The following is a 22,530-nucleotide window of genomic DNA, read 5'->3' as shown; positions in this document are numbered from 1 at the left end:
ATCCTGGGATAGTGTAGATTCTAAATTGTTCAAATCATGACCCCCGGGGATAGGGCAGGGCCACAATAGGGAATCCAAGTTTTACATTGAAATATATAGGAAAAATCTTTAAAAATCTTCTTCTCAAGAACCACTGAGCCAGAAAAGCTGAAACTTACGTGGAAGCATCCTGGGATAGTGTAGATTCTAAATTGTTCAAATCATGACCCCCGGGGGTAGGGCAGGGCCACAATAGGGAATACAAGTTTTGCATTGAAATATATAGGAAAAATCTTTAAAAATCTTCTTCTCAAGAACCACTGAGCCAGAAAAGCTGAAACTTATGTGGAAGCATCCTGGGATAGTGTAGATTCAAAATTGTTCAAATCAGGACCCCCGGGGGTAGGGCAGGGCCACAATAGGGAATACAAGTTTTGCATTGAAATATATAGGAAAAATCTTTAAAAATCTTCTTCTCAAGAACCACAGAGCCAGAAAAGCCGAAACTTACGTGGAAGCATCCTGGGATAGTGTAGATTTTAAATTGTTCAAATCATGACCCCCGGGGGTAGGGTGGGGCCACAATAGGGAAACATTGAAATATATAGGAAAAATCTTTAAAAATCTTCTCAAGAACCACTGGACGAGAAAAACTGAAACTTATGTGGAAGCATCCTGGGGTAGTGTAGATTCTAAATTGTTAAAATCATGACCCCCGGGGGTAGGGCGGGGCCACAAAAGGTATAACAAGGGGGGAAGTCTGGTAATGAACAGCATGGCCAAAGTTACTCAGGTGAGCGATGTGGCCCATGGGCCTCTTGTTTATTTTGTTATTTTTAATTTGATGGATAATTTTCCTGTTGCTATTGGAATGTTGTAAATTGATAACAAGTTTGTTGTTGGTATATTTGAATTATCTTCCTACTGCTGATATTGTAAGTCTCTCAAGCATTAAACAAGCTGTTATGTTACAGTTCACTACAGTTTTAAGTGACTTTGTCATTTTACAAATTGTTCATTTCTATATCTTTTGGCTAGTCTTGTCAGATATCAGGGAGTTTCAAGTGATTAGATCTGTTTTTCTTTTGTATGGAAATTAAAAACAATGATTAAAAATATTTTCATTATATGCATTATTTCTTGTTTTCTTTTCAAAACCAATATGGGAGACAATTAAATTTTTTCTTGCATCATTCAAAATTGTTTGAAAATTAAAAACATCTTTCCTGAAGATGTGTATTAGATACATTGAATAAAGCATGATTAACACAACTTTGGATCTTAGAAAAAATAAATAGAATTGAGAAGTAAACTGTTACGCAACACACAAAGTCCGTACAAGTACAGTGTATATGCTTTATTACTATGTCACGCTGATGTCACATACATGTAAATGTTGCTACACATTTTAATAGCTTAAAATTTTTCAATGAAATGTGATTTTATACATTTATAAATAATACATTGTATAAGAAAGTGCACATATGATAAGTAAAAAAGATTCATAAAGTAAACCTGGTCCTATTTTCCATTTCACTAACATATTTGATTGGCAGTGTGGACTTTCAAAAAATCCCGCAGTGTGGACTTTCAAAAAATCCCAGACATATTGTTTGGACATGGGTATTTATTGTTTTTAAATATATAAAAAATAAATAAATATGATGAAAAATGTACTTACAATGATAGAAATAAATTCAGATTTAAATGTTTTCTGTTGCGTTAAAGTAAATATAAAATGAAAACTTTACAGGGCTACCGGTATATAATAATATTTTTTTTCAAAATAAGTTATACATGCTGCAATAAAAACAGAGAGAAAACCAAAGAAAAAAACATCTTAAAACTTCTGTTAGTTAATATAATTCATCATATGTATACAAATGCAGGGTATTTGAAAGACAATAATTGGCACATCTGTCCATAATAGAATATATAATGCCAAATTGAATATAGCACACTATAGTTGCAAAATCAAAAATTCTCACAAATATTGTTTTTTTTTTATTATTATTATTTTATTTTTTTGGTGAAGAAACAAACAATGATACAAGAACTATGCAATATTATAAGCACTAGTTATACTAATACCTCTAAGATCTCATAATAACAGTTTAAAACATGATCTTTATATTCTGAAGAATGGACAAAAGGGTTATCTCCCTTAAAATGCATTCATCATGTAACACTGACACAAAACAATTTAAAAAAAAAAAAAAAAAAACACTCCATTACAATAATACACTTCTGCACATTTACATGAAAAGCTGAGAAAATATCCAAAGAATTTTTTTTTTCTTTTAGCAAGAATTATTGTCCAGAGACTTCTCACGAAAGCGCTTTCTCTCTCACTCACATTCAGGCAACTCAAAATTATGAAATCCCATGATGCACCATTCCTGACATGTTGACATCATAGGTTACCTTGGAGACAAGTCCGCCATGTGTTTCTGTAGTAGTGTGTTTATAATGTCTGTATAGTAGGAACCAAACACAGATCTGTTATAGGAAATCAGTCTCAAAAACTGGCCACACAATTGGCTAAGTTCTCTTTCCACTGCTGAGAATCCGGGAGGAACTTTTAATGGTTCTTTGTGTTGTGATGAAATGATTTGTCTTATGAAGTCCAACAGCCTTTTAACTAAAATTAAGTAAACATATTTTTTTTTAAGATAGAGAAAGTGAATTGTCTGTAATCTGAATAATTTTCCATAAAATCAAATGCATAAAAGTCCATATAATGGTCCAGGAGGACATTTTTATTCACCCATTCATTTAATTAATGGTAATACAACAACTAAATAATGTTAAAATTCTTTCAAACTTCTCAATTGAACAGGTAAACTTTTCAAGTTATCTTCAACCACAGATTGTTGAGGTTTAAAGAACAAATAATTCTTTTTTTCATTAACACATTGTTTCCATCAAACATTTTATGCTTTGACTTTTATTTATTTTCATTTATGATTAATTTGATTTCAAAATGAATTCTCACTTCTGAAATATATCTGACTCTTGATACAAAATAAAAACTTACATAGGAGCTTGTAGACTTTATTGTCCTTGCTGGATATTTCTGTAATCTGACCAACCAGTAACTTCTGTTGGGCCTCGTCTCGAGTCTGGAACCCGTGAGATGATAGAAACTCGTTCACTGACTTATTGACCTGCTCTCCAACATTACTCATCACCTTAGGGAGGTCACTTAAAAAAGAATTAAAATATGAAAATACATAAGGAGGCAGAATTTTATTGGTCTAAGGGAGGAAACCCACTTTTCAGAACTTTCATTTTCACTACACATCTACATGTCACTTCCCAAAATCTTAAAGATGAATAACACACACAAAAAAAATTCTGAATAGAAATGACATAAATAAAAAAATTCCTAGAATATATAGAAATCATATTAAGTATTTTTTGGTGTTCAAATTTGCAACTTTGTGCTGATTTCTGTAAAATTGTATACAAATTTTTGCACATATTTTATGACATTTTTATAAAATCTTACAAACTTTTTATATTTCCTCTGGATAACATTATTCAAGTTATTTATATGAACATAAATCTATTGGTCTTATTGCTATTTTTGTGTGTGTATCCTTAATGATGAATATAATCTCTTTTAAATAAATCTTCTTTTTTTTTGCTTTATACAATTCCTAATTTCTAAAATTATCAAACAATAACTTGAACACAGCAAAGAATGGTGTTAAACAATCTAATGATAAAAAAATATTCCCTAACCTCTCTAAAACTCCTTCCAGTAGGGTACAAATCTCGGACTTTAACTTTTCTTTCAGGACTTGGACGCCTGAGATGGACGCTCCCACTGTACTATATGTAACCATAAGGACAGAGGAAATTAGGGCTAGTCTGTGAGCATTGTCCCTCTGTTCTGCGATTCTAGCATGGTCCATTACTAAAGTCTGTAATGAAAGAAGTGTTTTTAAAGTAATAAAACGAAAGGCAGTATTATTGAAAATTTTAGATCCAGATTATTTGGCAAATGAAAACAAAAGGTAAAAATGTGTGATTTTACATGAATTGGTATTTTAATGTGTTGCAATTCTAGCATGGTCCATTACTAAAGTCTGTAAAGAAAGAAGTGTTTATCAAGTAATTTAACTAGAGACATTATTTATTATTGAATATACCGGTACTAGATACAGTAGGACTGCAGTATCTCAATAATCAATATCTCAAATACCATGGTTATGTCAAAGTAATCTGGAACTCCCAACCACTTATTCTTTAAGTATTGTACCCTCAATATCTCAAATTCTTGGATATCTTAAGGTTTTTTCTTGGTCCCATCAAGTTCAAGATAACAAGGTTTGACAGTATTAATCGTATGAAAACAAAAGGTGAAATGGTGGGATTTGATATGAATTGGTATACTAGTATTTAAATGTGTTACAATACCTCAGGAATGATGTTCTTTTCATCCCAGTCCAGTAATTCAATGTATGCCTCATTCATTATGGCTGCAGGGGTTGCTAAGGGCAAAGCCATGGCTTCCTCTACTGCATCCACATCTGTAATTTTATCATGACTTCTCTTCAGCCAGGCTTTTGTGAACTCCAGTCCATCAATTCCTGCCTCTGAAAATAAACAGTAAATATTACATACCTCCAGCATGGTTTTTGCTCGAAGACACAATTATTAATTTCATGACTAGGTGTAAAGTATACAAATATTAAACTTATGGAATCATTTATGTCTTGACGTGCTTTACTTTGAACAAGATATCACATATTACATGTATTATATGTTGTACATCTTTGACAATAATACTCAAAACGTACAAGACTTCAACTTCTTTCAGAAACTGTCACAGTTTTGTTGAAAATACTTTCAAATATGTTGTGGTAGATGACACAAGATTTAAACAAAGCTTCGCTTACCTTGTTGTGACTTGAGGAAATCTTGGAATTTTTTCCGTTCGTACTCGACAGATTGCTGCTGGCAGTACGGTCTGATCTGTTGAATGGTGAAATTAGCCATGTCCATCTTCATCAAATCCAAAACAGCAAAAATTTCCCTGTAACATAGAAAGAGGATTCCATTATGTTGTTTATTTGAACTAGTGTGTGATCAAAATATATGTTACATGTACTCAGTTTTCAGGGAAAAAAAAATCTTCTCTTAAATGTAATTATAACATTTAAAACTGAAACAATTTTCATTCATGCAATTTTTTTTTTAATAAAAATACACTCCTTACAATATCACTTCAGAAAAATTTTATATTTGCTAACAAATAACAAGAGCAGCATAAAGAGCAGCATTCCCTTACAAAAGAGCAAATCAATACCAATTTGAATCATTACTTCCGTTATGTAGAAACACACACACACAATCACAAACAATATCCCCTCCAACTTTGTTGCGAGAGTATAAAAAAGAGAGGATAAACAAAGACACTTACTGGAAAAGTGGAACAACCTCTTTGACTGTTTTCAGTTTTGCCACTTGTTCATCCCGGACAGGTGCACACAGTTTCTCCATTACCCCAATAATATAATTAGAATAGTAGTAAATATCAAAGGCATCATTTTCAAGCTTCTGTCTGATCAAGTCAATGTCAAGCACCTCATTGATCTGGGCCCGGAATCTCACATGCTGCGGCAACAGAAGCATCATGATGTTCTGAAAAAGTGGAAGGGTTTATAACTCAATGGCCTTTTTTTTTTCTTTTTTTAATAAACAAAATCTTCATTGCTTAAAAATCAATTAGATCTGGCCTTTCGGGGCACAAATTATGAATGAACTTAAATCATGAAAAGTAAAGTGTTCATCAGTGAATAAAGTTTAATTAAGGAAAGTTTTTAAGTTTTGTGTGAGTTATTGGTAGGTAAATCACACAGACTTGTCACGTAGGTTAGCACGCTTCATGAAAAATATGCCTACATGCTTGTCTGTGTGATTTACACACCAATAATTCCCACTAAACTTAAAAACATTCCTTATATTTACATTTTACATGTTCAAAAGCACCAAAAATATACTCAATCTTTGAATTATTTGCTGTCCTATATCGTTACATTTTTATTAACGTCTCTGTAGCTTATTGTGATGTCACTTTAGCGCGAGTTTCTCCGTGCATATTTCTACGTGAGTATACACAAAAATGGCATTCAAATCAATTTCACAGTTGGCTTAGTAGAAATACACAGCAAATGTAAATATTCTTTAATGAACATTTAGGTGACTACTTAACCTGCCCACTTTGTTATATTTATCTGGAAAGCAGGGATTATCCCTCTAGTAATGATTTTATCTTTGGTTAGATTAGTAGTTGATAAATCAACAGACTTTGTTTTGTAGTTATTTATGGTGTGTGTATGTACCTCTTTGATCTCCTCTATCAGAACTAGGGCATGAGAAAAGTCAGGTGGATCCTCATTCAATTTCTCCTGGAAAGCATCCCAGAATGCTCTCCTGACTGTGTCCTTGACTTTTTTTTCTATGCTGTAATTGGACAAAAATCAATCTTATGTCATGTGAAACTTTGTCAAAAATGAAAGAGATAAATTTATTTAAGTAAAATTTTTTATTTTTAAAAAAAAATTACTTTTTGGGCACACCATGAAATACAAAAATTGTCATGATTGTCTTTGGTCAATCAAAGAAAAATATATTTGCTGTAGCCTTTAATATTAAATAAGTCAGTTTGTGAACATTGACTTTCTGTACTTATACCTCTGTATAATAAATTAACAATGGATTTATGTAATGCTTATATACAAATGTGACAACTTTTTGTTATTATGAGAGAAAAAATATATATATCAGTTGTTACATGTTGAATTCTTTTCATTTTCTGTTTTATTAGATTACAAACATACAATGTGACAATATTCCCACTAAATTGATCAACTCTGTTACTACTTTTTTAAAGAGAAAAAAAGTCTATACTAAAAAAAAAATAAAATATTTTTACCTGTCTTCAGGTGCTTGGAACTTTTCCAACTTGAATTCATTGTTGACAGCGATTTCATGGGCCAGTGCCATGTTTTTAACTCCATTAGTTGCCTCCATCAACTGCTCAAAGCTTAGAAACTTTGGAGGGGATGCTGCAATTTAAATAAATATTAATCAACAAACTTTAAATTAATTCAATTCTTTATCAGTGGAGATACAGTATTATTATACCCCCCACCCCCAAAAAATAAACTAACTGTAGAATTTTCACTATTATAATTGAGATTAACTGAAAAGAAAAAGTGTTCTCTTTTTCTAACCTCCCCCCCTCCAATAAATAGAATGTTTTATTGTTTTCATAAGTCATTAAAAAGATATTCATTTAAATTAAGCTTATCAGGTATACAAATTACCTGCAACCATAAATGCAGGAGGGATTCTAGGAGAACTTGGGGACTCTGTCCTAAGTTTCTTCTTCTCTGTTTCTGTATCACTGATGGAACTCCCTGTTGACAAATTAAGTTCCCCATCGTCCTGGTCCTGGAGAGGAAATTCCCCATCCAGGGAGTTATTCAAACTGTCAGGGGTTTCCTTGTCTGCCATGTTGGTGAAATCTAGGACTTGTTAATCCTTCTGTAAATAAAAATTTATTATTCCTAATTCTATCTGGTAGATATTTGTTAAAATTAAATATTTCCTCACAGATGTGTTTATTCATGTATAGGAGAATTTTTACACTGCTGAGTAAAATGAATCCAATGGTTTCTTGGTCGAGCATTTAAATACTATATTAATATATCAAATTCAATGAGCAATTGTTTACATCTGAGGATAAAACAGGTAAATTTCTCAAAATAATGAGTGCTTTATTACATCCTTAAAAAAATATTGATCTGTTACAGGATACATCCTTGATTTTGGCAATATTTCAATGATTTTTTTAAATATTTATTTTTACCTTTGGTGTAATAATTACATGTATATAGATCTATATGTTCAAAAGCAATTCCAAACCAGAAATATTGTTCAGCTGTTGCCGATAATAAAGAAATATGGATAGTTGAATAAATTTTCTAATCTTTGTAATTTTTTTTTTAATGAAATTGATATCAACATGATCAATACCTTCGATAAGCCATATTTATAAACTCTGCCAATCAACCATACTCAACATTGCCATATTTTGCAATGTCATAACATAAATCTATAAGGTTACAGAAATTTGGAAAAAATACAGTTTAAACAATGTATCCACAACCTTCTGGTCAAAAGCTATATTTGGTTATATACGTCAAATAATGATAAACAGCTGACAAACGTAAACAAAGCAACTTACATGGCTCTCAGTCTTCAATTTCAATCCAGTGATATGAATATTGAGCGTAAAATCGGTCAAAATCAACCAGTTTGTTTATAGCTGTTATTCTGACTACTTTCTTACTATCTTAATGGTGTCTGTTTGCCAAAATACTTTTCTAGAATCCTCGATATAGGGTGACGCTAAGCCATGATGGTAGACAGACATCTCGGCCCAATGACACCTCGGCCCGTGACGTCTGACACCTCGGCCCTGACAGGTCGGCCCAAGATTATTGACACGTCGGCCCATATAAAAGACACCTCGGCCCAAGCGAAATTTTATGATGGAAAAAATTTGTCCATTGTCTGAATTGTTCTTATTATCGATGTAATTATTCTTTTTGACGGTTAAATGATTTTTTAAAATAAAAGTCAAGGGGGGGGGGGGGGTCTATAATAGAAAATTGGTTCACTTCCCTAAGCTAATCAGATCAGCACGTTAACTAACATAGATCTATCTCTTCTGGAAAATCCCCAATATATACACTTAAGTGAAACTATGATATATATCAACATTCTTATGATCTTGACTTTCTATAAGAATTGCCGGAATTTTATCGTTTCATTTTGCATTACTTCTCTGACGATCTGAAACATCTTAGATGGGTTGATAATTCGTGAAAAGATATATATGGACTTCATTTAAACCGTAACTTTTTTGTAAATGCGAGAATTTCTGCTATATGGTTGCGGTCGTTAATCTTGCATAAACAAAAAAAAGGAAGGACATTTTATTGTTTATACTTATGTCAGTATAAATAATCGTATAAAATAATAGTTTAAGTAGTAAAATAATTGCATTATTGATCTGAACTTCATCGTATGTTTCATCATGTTCATTGATTGAAAATCATAGTTTGATACAGATAGCTTAAAATAAATTTAAAAAAAAAATCAGTGCTCAAACTAGTTTTTAATGTAAGTGAAATTCTTAAGAAATAAATGGATGTAAATGTTCTGAATGACTGTCTCACAATTAACAGATTAAGCCTGCTCGTAATTATTCCCTTAATGACACCAATATGACACGCACTGGAGACTCCCAAAGGATGCGCCGCGGCATCATGTTTGTTTATCTGTTAGCACTTTTAAAATTATAATTGTCTTTTCATTCCTTGATGATCGTCAATCATGTAGCTCGTGGAAGGTCTTTTTAGTATTAAAAATAATCTTGATTGTTTACTTTTTTCCGGTCAAAATTTTATTGACATCGCAGTTTGGAAATATATAATATACTTTCTATAAATGAAAGTTTGCTTGGGCCGAGGTGTCTTATGTATGGGCCGAGGTGTCTTAAATTGTGGGCCGACCAGTCTAGGCCGAGGTGTCATTGGGCCGAGATGTCAATGGGCCGAGGTGTCGTTGGGCCGAGGTGTCTGACATTCGCCATGATTATGTCTCTGACTCAATACTTGCAATGTTTACGGAAGTGACGAAATAATTCCGTAAAGAACCGAGAACATCCGAACATTACTTGTATTTGGCGCCAGTTTTCAAAGTTATCTAGAAATCCCCCACCCTCCCGAAAACTTCGGAATTCTGACGATTGAAACCGTCCTCAGTCATAAAAAATGTATTTAAACTTTTGCATCGCTTTAAATCATAGAAAAAAAATTCTGCACTACAGGGACGTATAAAATTAAAAAAGGGGGAAAAAAAGAGGCACTTGTTTCGTATAGGGGGCACCCCTACTTATTTTTACCACAAGGTACCTAACTCAATTTCAGGTACCCCCGCTTAAAGCTCGTATTTTTTTTTATATATCAATCATTAACCTACTTTATAATGAAATCGTTCGCTTCGAAAGACTTTTTTCTTGTCAAATTAATTGTTTCGGACATCACTGGTTGATCCTCTTTATTGTAAACCGCTCATTTCTTCCTTGAAAATTATCTCGATACAAAATAAGACTACGAATGCGATACATAGACTTCCGGTTGGGTTATAAATGAAGGATAAAACCAGAGACCTCGGAAAGGAATACTCGTAAGTCTCTGGACTTATCCTACATTTATAACCCAACCGGAAGTCAATGTATCGCATTCGTAGTCTTATTTTGTATCGAGATAATTTTCAAGGAAGAAATGAGCGGTTTACAATAAAGAGGATCGACCAGAGACGTCCGAAACAATTAATTTGACTAGAAAAAAGTCTTTCGAAGCGAACGATGTTGTTTTAAAGTACGTTAATGATTGATCTATAAACAAAATACGAGCTTGAAGCGGGGGTGCCTGAAATTGACTTGTGGTAAAAATAAGTAGGGGTGCCCCGTATACGAAAAAAGTGCCTGTAAAAAAAGGCCTTTTTAGTGAGAAGCTTCTTTTATTTCCTGTAAAATGAATTATGTAAATTATATTACAATGACTGTCTAACACAATATTCATACTTAAATTGACGTATCACTAAGTAATTCGAGTTGTTCGAATCCAGTAAACGATTAATAAATTATTTTTTTCTTTAGGATATACATACATGCAGGGACATACGTCTCTGATACATGTACGTAGATCTACTAAACTTGCCAAATCTAGGGGCGGATCCGGCGATTTTTGAAAGAGGGGTTCCCGGGTGATGCCCGGCCTTCACCCATCCACCCACCCACCCACACACAAACACACACACAAACTCACCCTTAGATTCACACACACACACAAGGAGAGAAAACTCATCATATTTAGGTCGTGGTAAATAATATCTTTGTTTTGCACCCCTTAATTCTTTGAAAAGTTACCTTCCAGTTCGAATGAAAAATCAAACACATCAGGCCCATAGGAAGCAATTTCAGTTTGGGGGGCACAGCCATACATTTTCAGTTGGAGGGGCACTATCAACTACCAAAAATTCTTGACAAGCAAAAAAAAAACAAAACAAGAGGCCCATGGGCCACATCGCTCACCTGAGCACATTGGCTAGGCAAAAGCACAAATCAGTTCAGTATTGAAAAGATTACCGGGGGGGGGGGGGTTGGGGTTGGGGGGGGTTGGAAGGGGGGGGGGCTTGAATTTTAAACTACCTGATGATGCTTCCATGTCAATATAACAAATGGCTTTGTTGTACTTGAGAAGATTTTTAAAAAAAATTCCCATATATTTCTTTGTAAAAATTTGATCCCCCATTGTGGCTCCTTCCTATCCCAGGGGTCATCATTTGAACTTAAATCTACACTACCTGAGGATGCTTCCATATCAATATGACTAAACATAGCTTTCCTGTTCTTGAGAAGACATATTTTTTCTATATGTTTTTATGTAAAACTTTCGATCCCCCAATGGGCCCCACCCAACCCCTGGGGGTCATCATTTGAAGAAAATTGAATTTACACTACCTGAGGATGCTTCCATATCAAAATGACTAATCATGGTTTGCAGTTCTTCAGAAGAAGAAATTTTCCCATATAAATATGAACAATCTGGGCTTTGCTGTTCCTGAGAAAAAGATTTTTCCTATATATTTCTATGTACAACTTTGATAGTACATTGCAGTCCCGCCCTACCCCCAGGGGTCATGATTTGAACGAACTTGAATCTACACTACCTGAGGATGCTTCCATATAAATATGACTCATCAGGGCTTTGCTGTTCTTGAGAAGAAGATTTTTAAAGATTTTTCCTATATATTTCTATGTAAAACTTTGATCCTCCATTGTGGCCCTGCCCTACACCCGGGGGTCATGGTTTGAACAAAATTGAATCTACACTACCTGAAGATGCTTCCATATAAATATGACTCATCATGGCTTTGCTGTTCTTCAGAAGAAGATTTTTAAAGATTTTTCCTATATATTTCTATGTAAAACTTTGATCCTCCATTGTGGCCCCACCCTACCCCCCGGGGGTCATGATTTTAACAAACTTGAATCTGCAATACCTGAAGATGCTCCCATATAAACATGACTCATCATGACTTTGCTGTTCTTGAGAAGAAGATTTTTAAAGATTTTTCCTATATATTTCTATGTAAAACTTTGATCCTCCATTGTGGCCCCGCCCTACCCCCGGGGGTCATGGTTTGAACAAAATTGAATCTACACTACCTGAGGATGCTTCCATATAAATATGACTCATCATGGCTTTGCTGTTCTTGAGAAGATTTTTAAAGATTTTTCCTATATATTTCTATGTAAAACTTTGATCCCCCATTGTGGCCCCATCCTACCCCCGGGGGTCATGATCTGAACAAACTTGAATCTACAATACCAGAAGATACTTCCATATAAATATGACCAATCATGGCTTTGCTGTTCTTGAGAAGAATATTTTTTAAGATATTTTCCTATGTATTTCTATGTAAAACTTTGATCCCCCATTGTGGCCCCACCCTATACCCAGGGGTCATGATTTGAACAAACTTGAATTTACACTATCTGAGGATGTTTCCATATAAATATGACCAATCATGACTTTGCTGTTCTTGAGAAGAAGATTTTTAAAGACATTTTCCTATATATTTCTATGTAAAACTTTGATCCCCCATTGTTGCCCCACCCTACCCCCGGGGGTCATGATTTGAACAAATCTGAATCTACACTACCTAAGGATGCTTCCATATAAATATGACTAATCATGGCTTTGCTGTTCTTGAGAAGAAGATTTTTTAAGACATTTTCCTATATATTTCTATGTAAAACTTTGATCCCCCATTATGGCCCCACCCTACCCCCTGGGGTCATGATTTGAACAAACTTGAATCTACACTACCTGAGGATGCTTTCATATAAATATGACCAATCATGGCTTTGCTGTTCTTGAGAAGAAGATTTTTAAAGACATTTTCCTATATATTTCTATGTAAAACTTTGATCCCCCATTGTGGCCCCACCCTACCCCCGGGGGTCATGATTTGAACAAACTTGAATCTACACTACCTGAGGATGTTTCCACATAAGTTTCATCTTTCCTGGCCCAGTGGTTCTTGAGAAGAAGATTTTTAAATGATGCCATTATTTTTTCACTAATTCCTAATTATCTCCCCTTGCAAGAGGGTGTGGCCCTTCATTTGAATAAACTTGAATCCCCTTTACCCATGGATACTTTGTGGCAAGTTTGGTTGAATTTGGTCCAGTGGTTCTTGAGAAAAAGTCGAAAATGTGAAAAGTTTACAGACGGACAGACGGACAGACAGACAGACAGACGGACGGACGGACGGACAGACGGACGACGGACAAAATGTGATCAGTAAAGCTCACTTGAGCCTTCGGCTCAGGTGAGCTAAAAAGTCATCAGACGTTTTTTATTGATAGGGCACAAGCATATGGTACCTATGTTTTCTATAGTAATCTATATATCGGCAAAATTATTGGGAGGGCACGCCCCCCCCCCACCCCCACCCCCCGGTTCCTACGGCCATGCACATTCTAAAAACTACTGCATGTACATAGCCTTAAAATTGAATGGATTTGCAACAAATTAAATAAATCAGATTAAATTCACATAGATGTTGGTTTCTGGATGGTCATGGTGTATTTTTCTATGTCTGTCTCAATTCAATCATGAACTTAAAAATGGAAAATTGTTGATATTTTAGCATGCATACCTTTTTTTTAAATAGGCCTAACGTGTAAAAAAATTCTCATGATTTCAGGATGGTGAAATGTGTTTTTTAATACAACGCAATGAAATTTTGGCGTTTTGTTGTTTTTGTCATTGTATTCAAAACAGACATAGAAAGCACACAGAATACAAAATACTGAGCTCTCATACGCAGTCAGTTTAAAAAAAATGTGCATACCGTTTCTGAATGTCGCATGTAACACGTGCACATTGTTTACGGAAGCAGTGGTGCATTATGGGATTGCCAGAGGCTCGAAATTCGAAAACAAAAAACATGGCGATGCGAGAGGATAGCCTGCTGGATAGTCCGGTATCTTATAACAGTTTCCAACGATCAATTCCTCTCAGGGCATCTAAAATTAACATAGGTAAATCCTTCACACCTTGCACTATCCATTTGATTTGGAGTATGAAATTCGGTAACGCTTGATTTATAATGTAAACAAACGGGCACCTGTTCGATGGTCACGGTTCGTCATTGCGTGGCATATTGAGCGTGAATTTTAAAAGATATAGATGTAAGAGAAATAAGACTGTGGAAATTTTTTACAGAAAAGATTTATCAATAGCAAAATACATTAATTTTATAAGAATTTTGGTGGAAGGGGGGGGGGGGAGGGGGTCAACAACATTTAATCAACAGGTTACCACTCGGCTGATAGGGTTGGGTCATAATACACAGACCCTTGTTTCATACATTAAGCAAGTTTTCTTCTATACATTAACACGTGTAATTGTATAGAAGAAAACTATCGTATTGTATGAAACAAGTGCCTGTGTCATAATATCCCAGGTGGGATATAGATTTTACGAAAAATATCTTAAATCCACATAAATATATATTGTATGCAACAATTTTTGGCAAGCAAGCTTTCTAACACCTTAAAGTTTGTGAGATTGATCCCCAAGATTTTTTTTTATCTACTTTGGTCATGTTGGAATCAATGTCAGAAACATTATGGATTGAAAAGGTATTTGCTCTTCATGTACTTTTGTATGGATTTTTTTTTCCATGTAAAATTTATTTCCCAGTTAGGATAATATAACCCAAACAGTATGTTACATATTCCATTTGGGGGATTGGTCTTGCAGGACAGAATATTTATTTCCCAAATTAATTATCAGTTACTAAATATTTATGTCCTTCCCTGGAACAAGTTGAGAGGCAATATAAGAAAATCTGTGCAAATTCATATCTTAGCAATTACAAACATTTTCATCTTACTGAAATGGATACACCCCCCCCCCCCCCCCCCACACACACACACACAACTACCACCCACCCAAAATAAAACATATTTTCTATCCATGGAATATTATTGTCCTAGAGGTCTGCTGATGAGGCCTTTCTGAAAATGAAAATTATTCTGTTTAGAGATCATCTATGTCAGGTCTTATAACCCTTGCATCCAGGTCCTGTAAAAGGACCCTGTCCAATTTGAAAGTTACTCTTTTTTCCCCAAAATTAAGGTAAAAATTCCCAAATGACATGCAGATTGAATTTTCAGTGCTTTTTATTTCAAAAACTTGAATTCTGAGTTTTTAATTACTCAGAAAGATGTGAATAGGGAATAAACAACAGTAAATCTTGAAAAGACATCAGTTAGTATTTCCAGATTTTGCCACTTATTCTGATTAAAAATTCTTAATTGAAAGGGTCAATTAAGCCCTGTATGCATTTAATTGTTTGGGGCATTAATTGGGAATCCAGTTTAAAATGTTTTACTCTGATCTCAGAAATATGTAGGAATATGGCTGGGAAAGGGGGGGATCCAGGACACGATATGTAAATTTCTGTGTAAAATGAAGTTTCTGATATTGTCACTCAAATATTTTCACCCTACCTTTTGTCTGTAGGATCTCACTCAAAAATAAATTATCTAGATTTCCCAATAGACAACATAGGGCTATAGATGTTTTACTTCATACGGTAAGTTCGGTAACTTTTGTACTTTAAAATGGTGTACTCTAGGACCAGAACAAGTCCTTGAGTAAGATATATTTTCAGTTGTTACAGTCTACACAAAAGTCTAAAAAATTTTACAGGACATAAGTCTGGTAAAAATATATATTTTACATGTTGTTTTGTAGGCTTAGGAATTGGTTTTGTTTATAGAAGATATTTTATTGAATACTGTGGGGGACAAGTGTTCATGGATTTTGTGGGTCACCCTTACCCCTGAATTATATACATCCCCACGAACATTTATTTTGTTAACCTATTACATGTAATTCATTGAATTTAGCATATAAATAAGAAATCCACAAAATTGTGTTCTTACGAACAAGTAAAATTTTGCTTGCCCACTAACATTGACCCCCACAAATTAAAATGATTCCACAGTAAATCAAAAGGATTGGAAACAAGTTCTTACAGCTGGTTTCTCCCCTAAATATAACAATATATCATGCAATATAATTCATAGAACTTGAATGTTACAAGAAAGGAATTAGACTAAGTGACACAAAAAAGAGGGAGAGGACATGCACATAATTATTAACATTTGTAAAAGTTACTCTTGCCTAATGCAAATGTAGATACATTAAAATTCAACATATTGGATATACCTAATTTGAAATTTTACAACTTACTTTAATATTGCATTCAAAGGAGGGGGGGGGGCATTTCCATAGTAATTTACTTAAAACTTTTTAAGCTGTGACCTCCACATTGACCACAATTCTTTAAGCAACAAAAAAAAAAAACAACAACAACAAAAAACAAAACAAAAAAAAATCAAATGAGGCAAAAGAATGATTTATTGATTTAGATATATCTTTTTTAATAAAATTTTTTTAAAAAATACATTAATCAAATATCCAACCTTCAAAGGAAACTTTGATTTGTTTGATGGATTCATTATTGATTTAGACTAACTTGAAAGAATACTTTAATGGTCAATTATTTCCAGAACTTTGTCTTGGGCATGTCAGAATTTTCCCTGCAGGTATATATCACCTGATTTTACACTCTTTGAAAGTTACAAGACAATCTGTTGAATAGTGGTTCCACTTGTTATTTGAGTCCCTGAGAAATAAATATGCAAAGGTGTAAAAGGTATGCACAGGTGTGAAATCAGGTGTTAGGGCACATGTCACATGTCTTCCTAGTTTTAATTAGCAAGTGGAAAAGAGGGAAGTGGTTTTAATGTGTTAAAATCAAATGAAATGGAAAACAAAATGTTTATATATCAGTAAAAAGTATTTTGTTGAGTATTAGAAATTGAAGCTAAGCTATACAAGTAACATTAATGAATGAGAAGTTATATCTTTAGAAGTTTAAAAATATGGTTCAAGCAGCTACTCCCATAAGTAAGTATATTTAAGATAAGTACAATATTTGACACTTTTGGAGAAAATATATTTCTATGCTACAAAACCTGTTTTGGGAAATAGAAATTAATTTTTAGGGCTGGGACGATACAACTTTTTCTATATCGATACGTATCCCGATATTTGAGCCACGATACGATATGTATCACGATATGTTTAATTGGTTATAAATTCTTTTTTTATATTGAAATGAACAAAACATTTCTTCACAAATAAGAATAATTTATTCAAAGAAGTTGCATATCTGTTGTAAAACTTAATTATTTTGCACAAGTGGTCTTAATTATTATGTATTTCATATTTATATTTATATTAAGCATATTTATTTTATATATTAAACCCAAAATGTTAAGTAAACAAAGAAAAACACAAGTCAGAATTTTTTGGGCGATATGTCGATATTTCTTCATACGTATCGATATGCGTATCATCCTCACATTGAATCGATATTATCGATATCTCGATATATCGTCCCAGCCCTATTAATTTTTAAAAGAAATATTGTAAAAAGTTATGTTTTGTTTTGTTAAAGTCTGGCAATAACAAAGCTTATTTCCTAGGAATGTTATTTTTCAACCAACAAAAAGTTAAACATTAGATTTTTAATCTCTAAAGTATGAGAAGTATGTCTCCTAATTTACAAGATTATCTATCTCAAAGTTCATAAGTTCTACAAATACTCTCAGTTAAGAATCTGATAAAGACTTTAATATGCCCAAATTAACCAGATCTGCTAAATAAACAAGGGTGCTAAACAAACACAACTCAAAAGAAAAAAAATCCCATGGACAGTTGGTATTGTTTTTATAGTAATTAGGGTGTCACAATGAGAGGGGAGTATTTCATTACTAGCAGTGCTACTGACTCTAAGTAAACACACAGGAGGGGGGTATATAATGGGTGTGGGAAAACTGGACTGACAGAATCTGATTTCTGAAATATATATATTTGCTTTTTTTGAGTCATTTGAAACATTTACTTGAAAACTGCAATCATGACGAGAACTATTGGGGATGTTAGCCTCAATGTGACTGGGGAAATATTCAAAACTTGCAGAGGTAAAGAAACTAAGAAAATAGCTAATTATTATATTTTTAAAGGGATATTTTTTTTAGATTATTTATATAGATTTTTTTTCATTGTTGATCTTGGAGAAAAATGATTATAATGAAAAAAATTCTAATTTAAAACATGATTTGATATTGGTAATTATTAGTTACTTAATTTTAACTATCTGTGTAAATTTACTTGGGGTTTAACATATGTTTCATTCAGTTGATATGGAAAAAATTCATAAGTTCTTGATATATATAAAAAAAAATTGTGTGAAATTTTAAAACAAAAATTCTCTTTTTATTTTCAGGGCCATTTAGGGCTACTCAGATATGGAATGAAATTATCGACCACTTAAAGATTCATGTTGAGGTTAAGCGACGTCGCTACAAAATGAAGACGTATGACAACACCTTCTCAGGGGCTCACGCTGTAGATGTCGTCATGACTTACCTCCTCAGCGAGAAAAACACATTTAGTACAGACTTGTCCAGAGACAAAGCTGTCAAGGTATATATTGCCTGTGATCATTCCTTAAAAAATATATGGGAGGGGGATCTTATTTCTGTAAATATGTACCATACACTATTTCTTAGTCAATTTATCATTTTGAAAAAAATATATATTGAATGAAAGTCTTAAAGCTTGAAAACTATATATATAATTATCATAGATGGATAAATATACTACAGTTCAATTTTCATGATGGTGACTGAAATTGAGTTATTCCCCTTTTGCTGTTACTATAATCTAGAGCTTTTTGATGAAAATATTTCTGTATAAATTTCATCTCTATATATTTTTAACAGCTCTGCCAGTCTTTGATGGACCGACAGGTTTTCTGCTCAATCAGTAACCGTACAAGTGAGATCAAGAAAACGTTTGATGATAGCCACAACAAGCTGTACAGATTTGTAGGCATGGATCTTCCAGAGAACCATGAAAACTCAAACTCAACCATCATAGAGACCAGCTCATCAGATGAAGAACATGATTATTCTATCATGGAGGATTGCCGTGGCAACCAGTCCATTAGGTAAGGAATAAGGGGACACACATTGGAAGGGAGGAGGGGGGCTTGAAGTTCTTGTGGAACAGATTCATTTCTAAATTTAATATGTTTTATCATATTGTGATAAATAATAACTTTGAATTCAGAATAACATCTAAAAAATATATTAGGCTTGGAAGTTTAAATTTTGATACAGTTTTAAAAAGACAGAAAAAAATAACATAATATGAAAATAATTTTAACTCATATTTTTTCTGGCATAGACTGAAGAATTTTGAATAAAGCAGTCTTATAAGTGTTTTTAATCATTAAACTTTCAATGTATTTTTAGACTGAATCCAGAAGTGGACCAGGAAGGGAATTTGGATGACAGCGTCATCTGTAACCCTATTGCTGTAAACAAGAAAGGACAAGTGCTACAGGAGATTATCTCCCTTCATCAGTCCTTTACCCGCCGCAGAAGCCGCAGCTCACTCAAGTCAGACACCTCCATCATGTCTAGAAATAGCTGCAGGGACTCAACGCTTACTCCAGAAGGTAACTAAATTTTTCAAGTTTGACATGAAGGGTTTTTTTTGCACTTACAAAAAAAGTATAGGTTAGACTTTCCTTTTCAAGAGTCAAGTTTAGAAATTAAAATTCAGTCTTGATATTTCAATAGGTACAACAAACAAAGTAAAATCAACAATTTACCGTAATTATCAGACACAATGAAACCCAGTAAAATGCAAAAAAAAATGAAATATATTTTTAGATTAAAGTAATGAATGTAAAGGTTTTTACTTCATATTTTTTTCCTTTTCTTAATTTTAGTAATGGAGTCTCTTTGGAGAGAGGTTGCCCTGTGTCAGCTTCTAACCATTGTAGAGATCCCCTTTCTGGAGGGTTTGTTATCAGACCAGAAATCCAGTAAGAAGATGGTCAAACAGAACATGATCACCAACTCTGTCTCCAAACATTACAACAGTGTGGGCATCAACAACATTACAGACCCCTTCATGCGAACAGCCCTCAACTGCATCGAGTGTCTTCCCAAAGGTTTACTAGTGCTAGAAAAAGACTTTGTCAGGGGACAGAACCCTGCAGCCAAGATCCAAGCATTCCATGTCCTCAGCGGACACTACAAATCTCAGGCAAATTCTCTGATGCCAGAAAATTTTATTGAAGTTCACCTGGCCATTTTGAATTTCATCATCCAACAGAAGCATGAGATGGCTATAGAAGCTCTTCAGTTAGATCTGATCATTCTACCGTGGCATATTAGAGAGGAACTGCGACGTCTGCTCAAGTTTATGACAGCGTGTGCTGAGATGACAGATTTCTCTGTTGATTCTAAGGTAAACCCTTATTTAATGAAAACATTTTCTAATTTTTTTCTTTTATTAAAACATATGTTTCTGCTATTCCTCTTTGAGATTTGAAATATGTTACAAATAACTGAAGTGTATATTTCTAGTATAGTGATATTCCTTTATGTAAACCTAACTTAAGATATGTGAGTTTTAATGTTCTGTCCTTTTCTTGTAGGTGAACAATGAGACACTGGCATTAGACACTTTCACAGACTGCATCATTCAACACAAAGTGCTGGCTCACAAACTTGCCAGAGTTCTGGTCCTCTTCCTGATGAAGAATCTCAAAAGGATCTTTACTGTTCCCAAGGAGATTAAGGATCGAGTTGTCACTCGTATGAATGATCTGAAGACAGGAGAAGTGTCCCCTGTTAGAGGTTGGTTTTATATTCTTCTCTTGCAGTAATTATTTAGATGTGTTGTTTTGTATAACACTCAATCCATAAAAAATATTTTTGCTTTCACATACTTAACGATGAAATTTCTAGGAAACTGAAATGTTCTAAAAATTGATATTTTTAAAATTCATGAAGTTGACTTGAGAATCCATATCGAGCAATCCAGTGTACTGGTATATTTAAGAAATATAGCAAATTGATCTGAAGCATTGAACAAATATTTTTTTTTTTAGGTTTTAATTTTTTCTATAATCTGGATCTCATACAGAAGTAGTTTGAATGATAGAATTAAACATAATGTTTTGAATCATTTCAGATAATGCCTACTGCAGCCAAGTCACAACAGATGAATATCAAAAACAGGCCACTGAGTGTACAAACACAGCTCTGGTCTCCATGATGAATGGAATCCTTGACAACACGAATTTTACCCTCAAAGAAAAGAAACAGCGCTTGCGACAGTTCCAGAAATGTCATCCCGAGCTGTATGCCAAACATTTCATTGGAATGTTGTAAATCGGTTAAAGAATGGTGCTATATAAATCTTTATCACAACGAATGCTTCCACAATGCAGGGTTCATTGTCTCTAGTGCAATTTATTTATTACATGTGATATTGTATATATATTTGTATAAAGCAAGCAGTATTTATATTTAGCCCCAAACATTATAATGTCTAAAAAAAATTACACCAATTCTTGTTAACTTTACTTCTCTTTTTGATCTCAAGTATTTTGTCTCTATCACATTGTTTAGAATGTAGATGATTTTTATTCTCACTATCCCCCATATTAATTTCTTTCTTTAGAACATTTATGATTTTTCTTTCTGTTTGTCTCACTTAATGCTTGATCTCCCATTTACAATTTTTTGCACTCTGATGTCTATTTTTCTTTGTATATTATGCATGATATTTATCGAACAATAGTGCCAAAATGACGATAAAAAGATTATGGACATGTGTCAATTTGTAATTAATTATGTATTGTGAACTACTTGCCAGATGTCAGACTTTGTTTAGATTTAACACTAATGGTCACTTTCTATGTACATAAATTTCTACATTTTAAAGAGTAAACATACCAACAAATTTGAATTTGATTTTGTTTTATTTTTTCACCCTATGAACTGAATTTCAATAATAATTGAAAGAAGAAAATTTCATTGGACAAGAATTTATTAAAAATTATATATATGTGTCAATTTAACATATTTAAGATTACAAGCTAATAAATGAATTATCATTCATCATTTCTAAGAAGAAAGAAAATATATACCTTATTAAGACCATTTCTAGATTAATATTAAATTTATTATTGGAAAAAGGGAGGGGGTAGTCTTTTCCGCTCAGATACCTCTTGTACTACTTTGTACTGTACCTTTATTTAAAGGTCGAATGATAGTGTTTAACTAAATGAGACTAATATTTATTTTATTCACATTAAACATATTAAAGGGTATTTCTAGTGCTGGGTCTTCAACAAGTCTTGCAAGCATCATCGCACTGGTTCGTTTTAAAAGGACGTACATGTAGGCACAAGGGAGAGTCCTCTACAATATTAATAAAA

At 33.4% G+C, this 22,530-nt stretch overlaps 2 protein-coding genes across 3 annotated transcripts; one reads left to right on the top strand and one right to left on the bottom strand.

Annotated features, from left to right (window-relative positions):
• Positions 1–1,918: 1,918 nt before the first annotated feature.
• LOC133200414 (T-complex protein 11-like protein 1) lies at positions 1,919–9,669 on the bottom strand. 2 transcript variants are annotated; one of them, XM_061336218.1, is made up of 11 exons: positions 9,647–9,669; positions 8,243–8,406; positions 7,320–7,539; positions 6,926–7,058; positions 6,333–6,453; positions 5,411–5,631; positions 4,887–5,023; positions 4,405–4,583; positions 3,727–3,908; positions 3,017–3,183; positions 1,919–2,620 (listed from the first exon to the last, which is right to left on the bottom strand). In XM_061336218.1, the coding sequence occupies exons 3-11, from the start codon at positions 7,507–7,509 to the stop codon at positions 2,400–2,402; spliced, it is 1,551 nt and encodes a 516-aa protein (XP_061192202.1). In that variant the 5' UTR covers positions 7,510–7,539; positions 8,243–8,406; positions 9,647–9,669; the 3' UTR covers positions 1,919–2,399. The 2 variants fall into 2 exon arrangements, with proteins under 2 accessions (XP_061192202.1, XP_061192201.1); XM_061336217.1 differs by lacking the exon at positions 9,647–9,669 and having other exon boundaries at positions 8,243–8,412.
• Positions 9,670–14,073: 4,404 nt separating this feature from the next.
• LOC133200413 (DEP domain-containing protein 7-like) lies at positions 14,074–21,484 on the top strand. The gene is made up of 7 exons (XM_061336216.1): positions 14,074–14,182; positions 18,511–18,710; positions 19,010–19,236; positions 19,544–19,749; positions 20,026–20,549; positions 20,740–20,941; positions 21,279–21,484. Exons 1-7 carry the CDS (start codon positions 14,089–14,091, stop codon positions 21,476–21,478), a joined length of 1,653 nt encoding a protein of 550 aa, XP_061192200.1. The 5' UTR covers positions 14,074–14,088; the 3' UTR covers positions 21,479–21,484.
• The last annotated feature ends 1,046 nt before the right edge of the window (positions 21,485–22,530 follow it).

The sequence above is a fragment of the Saccostrea echinata genome, unplaced genomic scaffold (genome assembly GCF_033153115.1).
Source record: "Saccostrea echinata isolate AGI-Se365-2 ecotype Australia unplaced genomic scaffold, CSIRO_AGI_Sech_v1 ptg000039l, whole genome shotgun sequence".
In the NCBI taxonomy this organism is placed as follows: Eukaryota; Metazoa; Mollusca; class Bivalvia; order Ostreida; family Ostreidae; genus Saccostrea; species Saccostrea echinata.
This window is presented reverse-complemented; position numbering and strand designations above follow the sequence as displayed.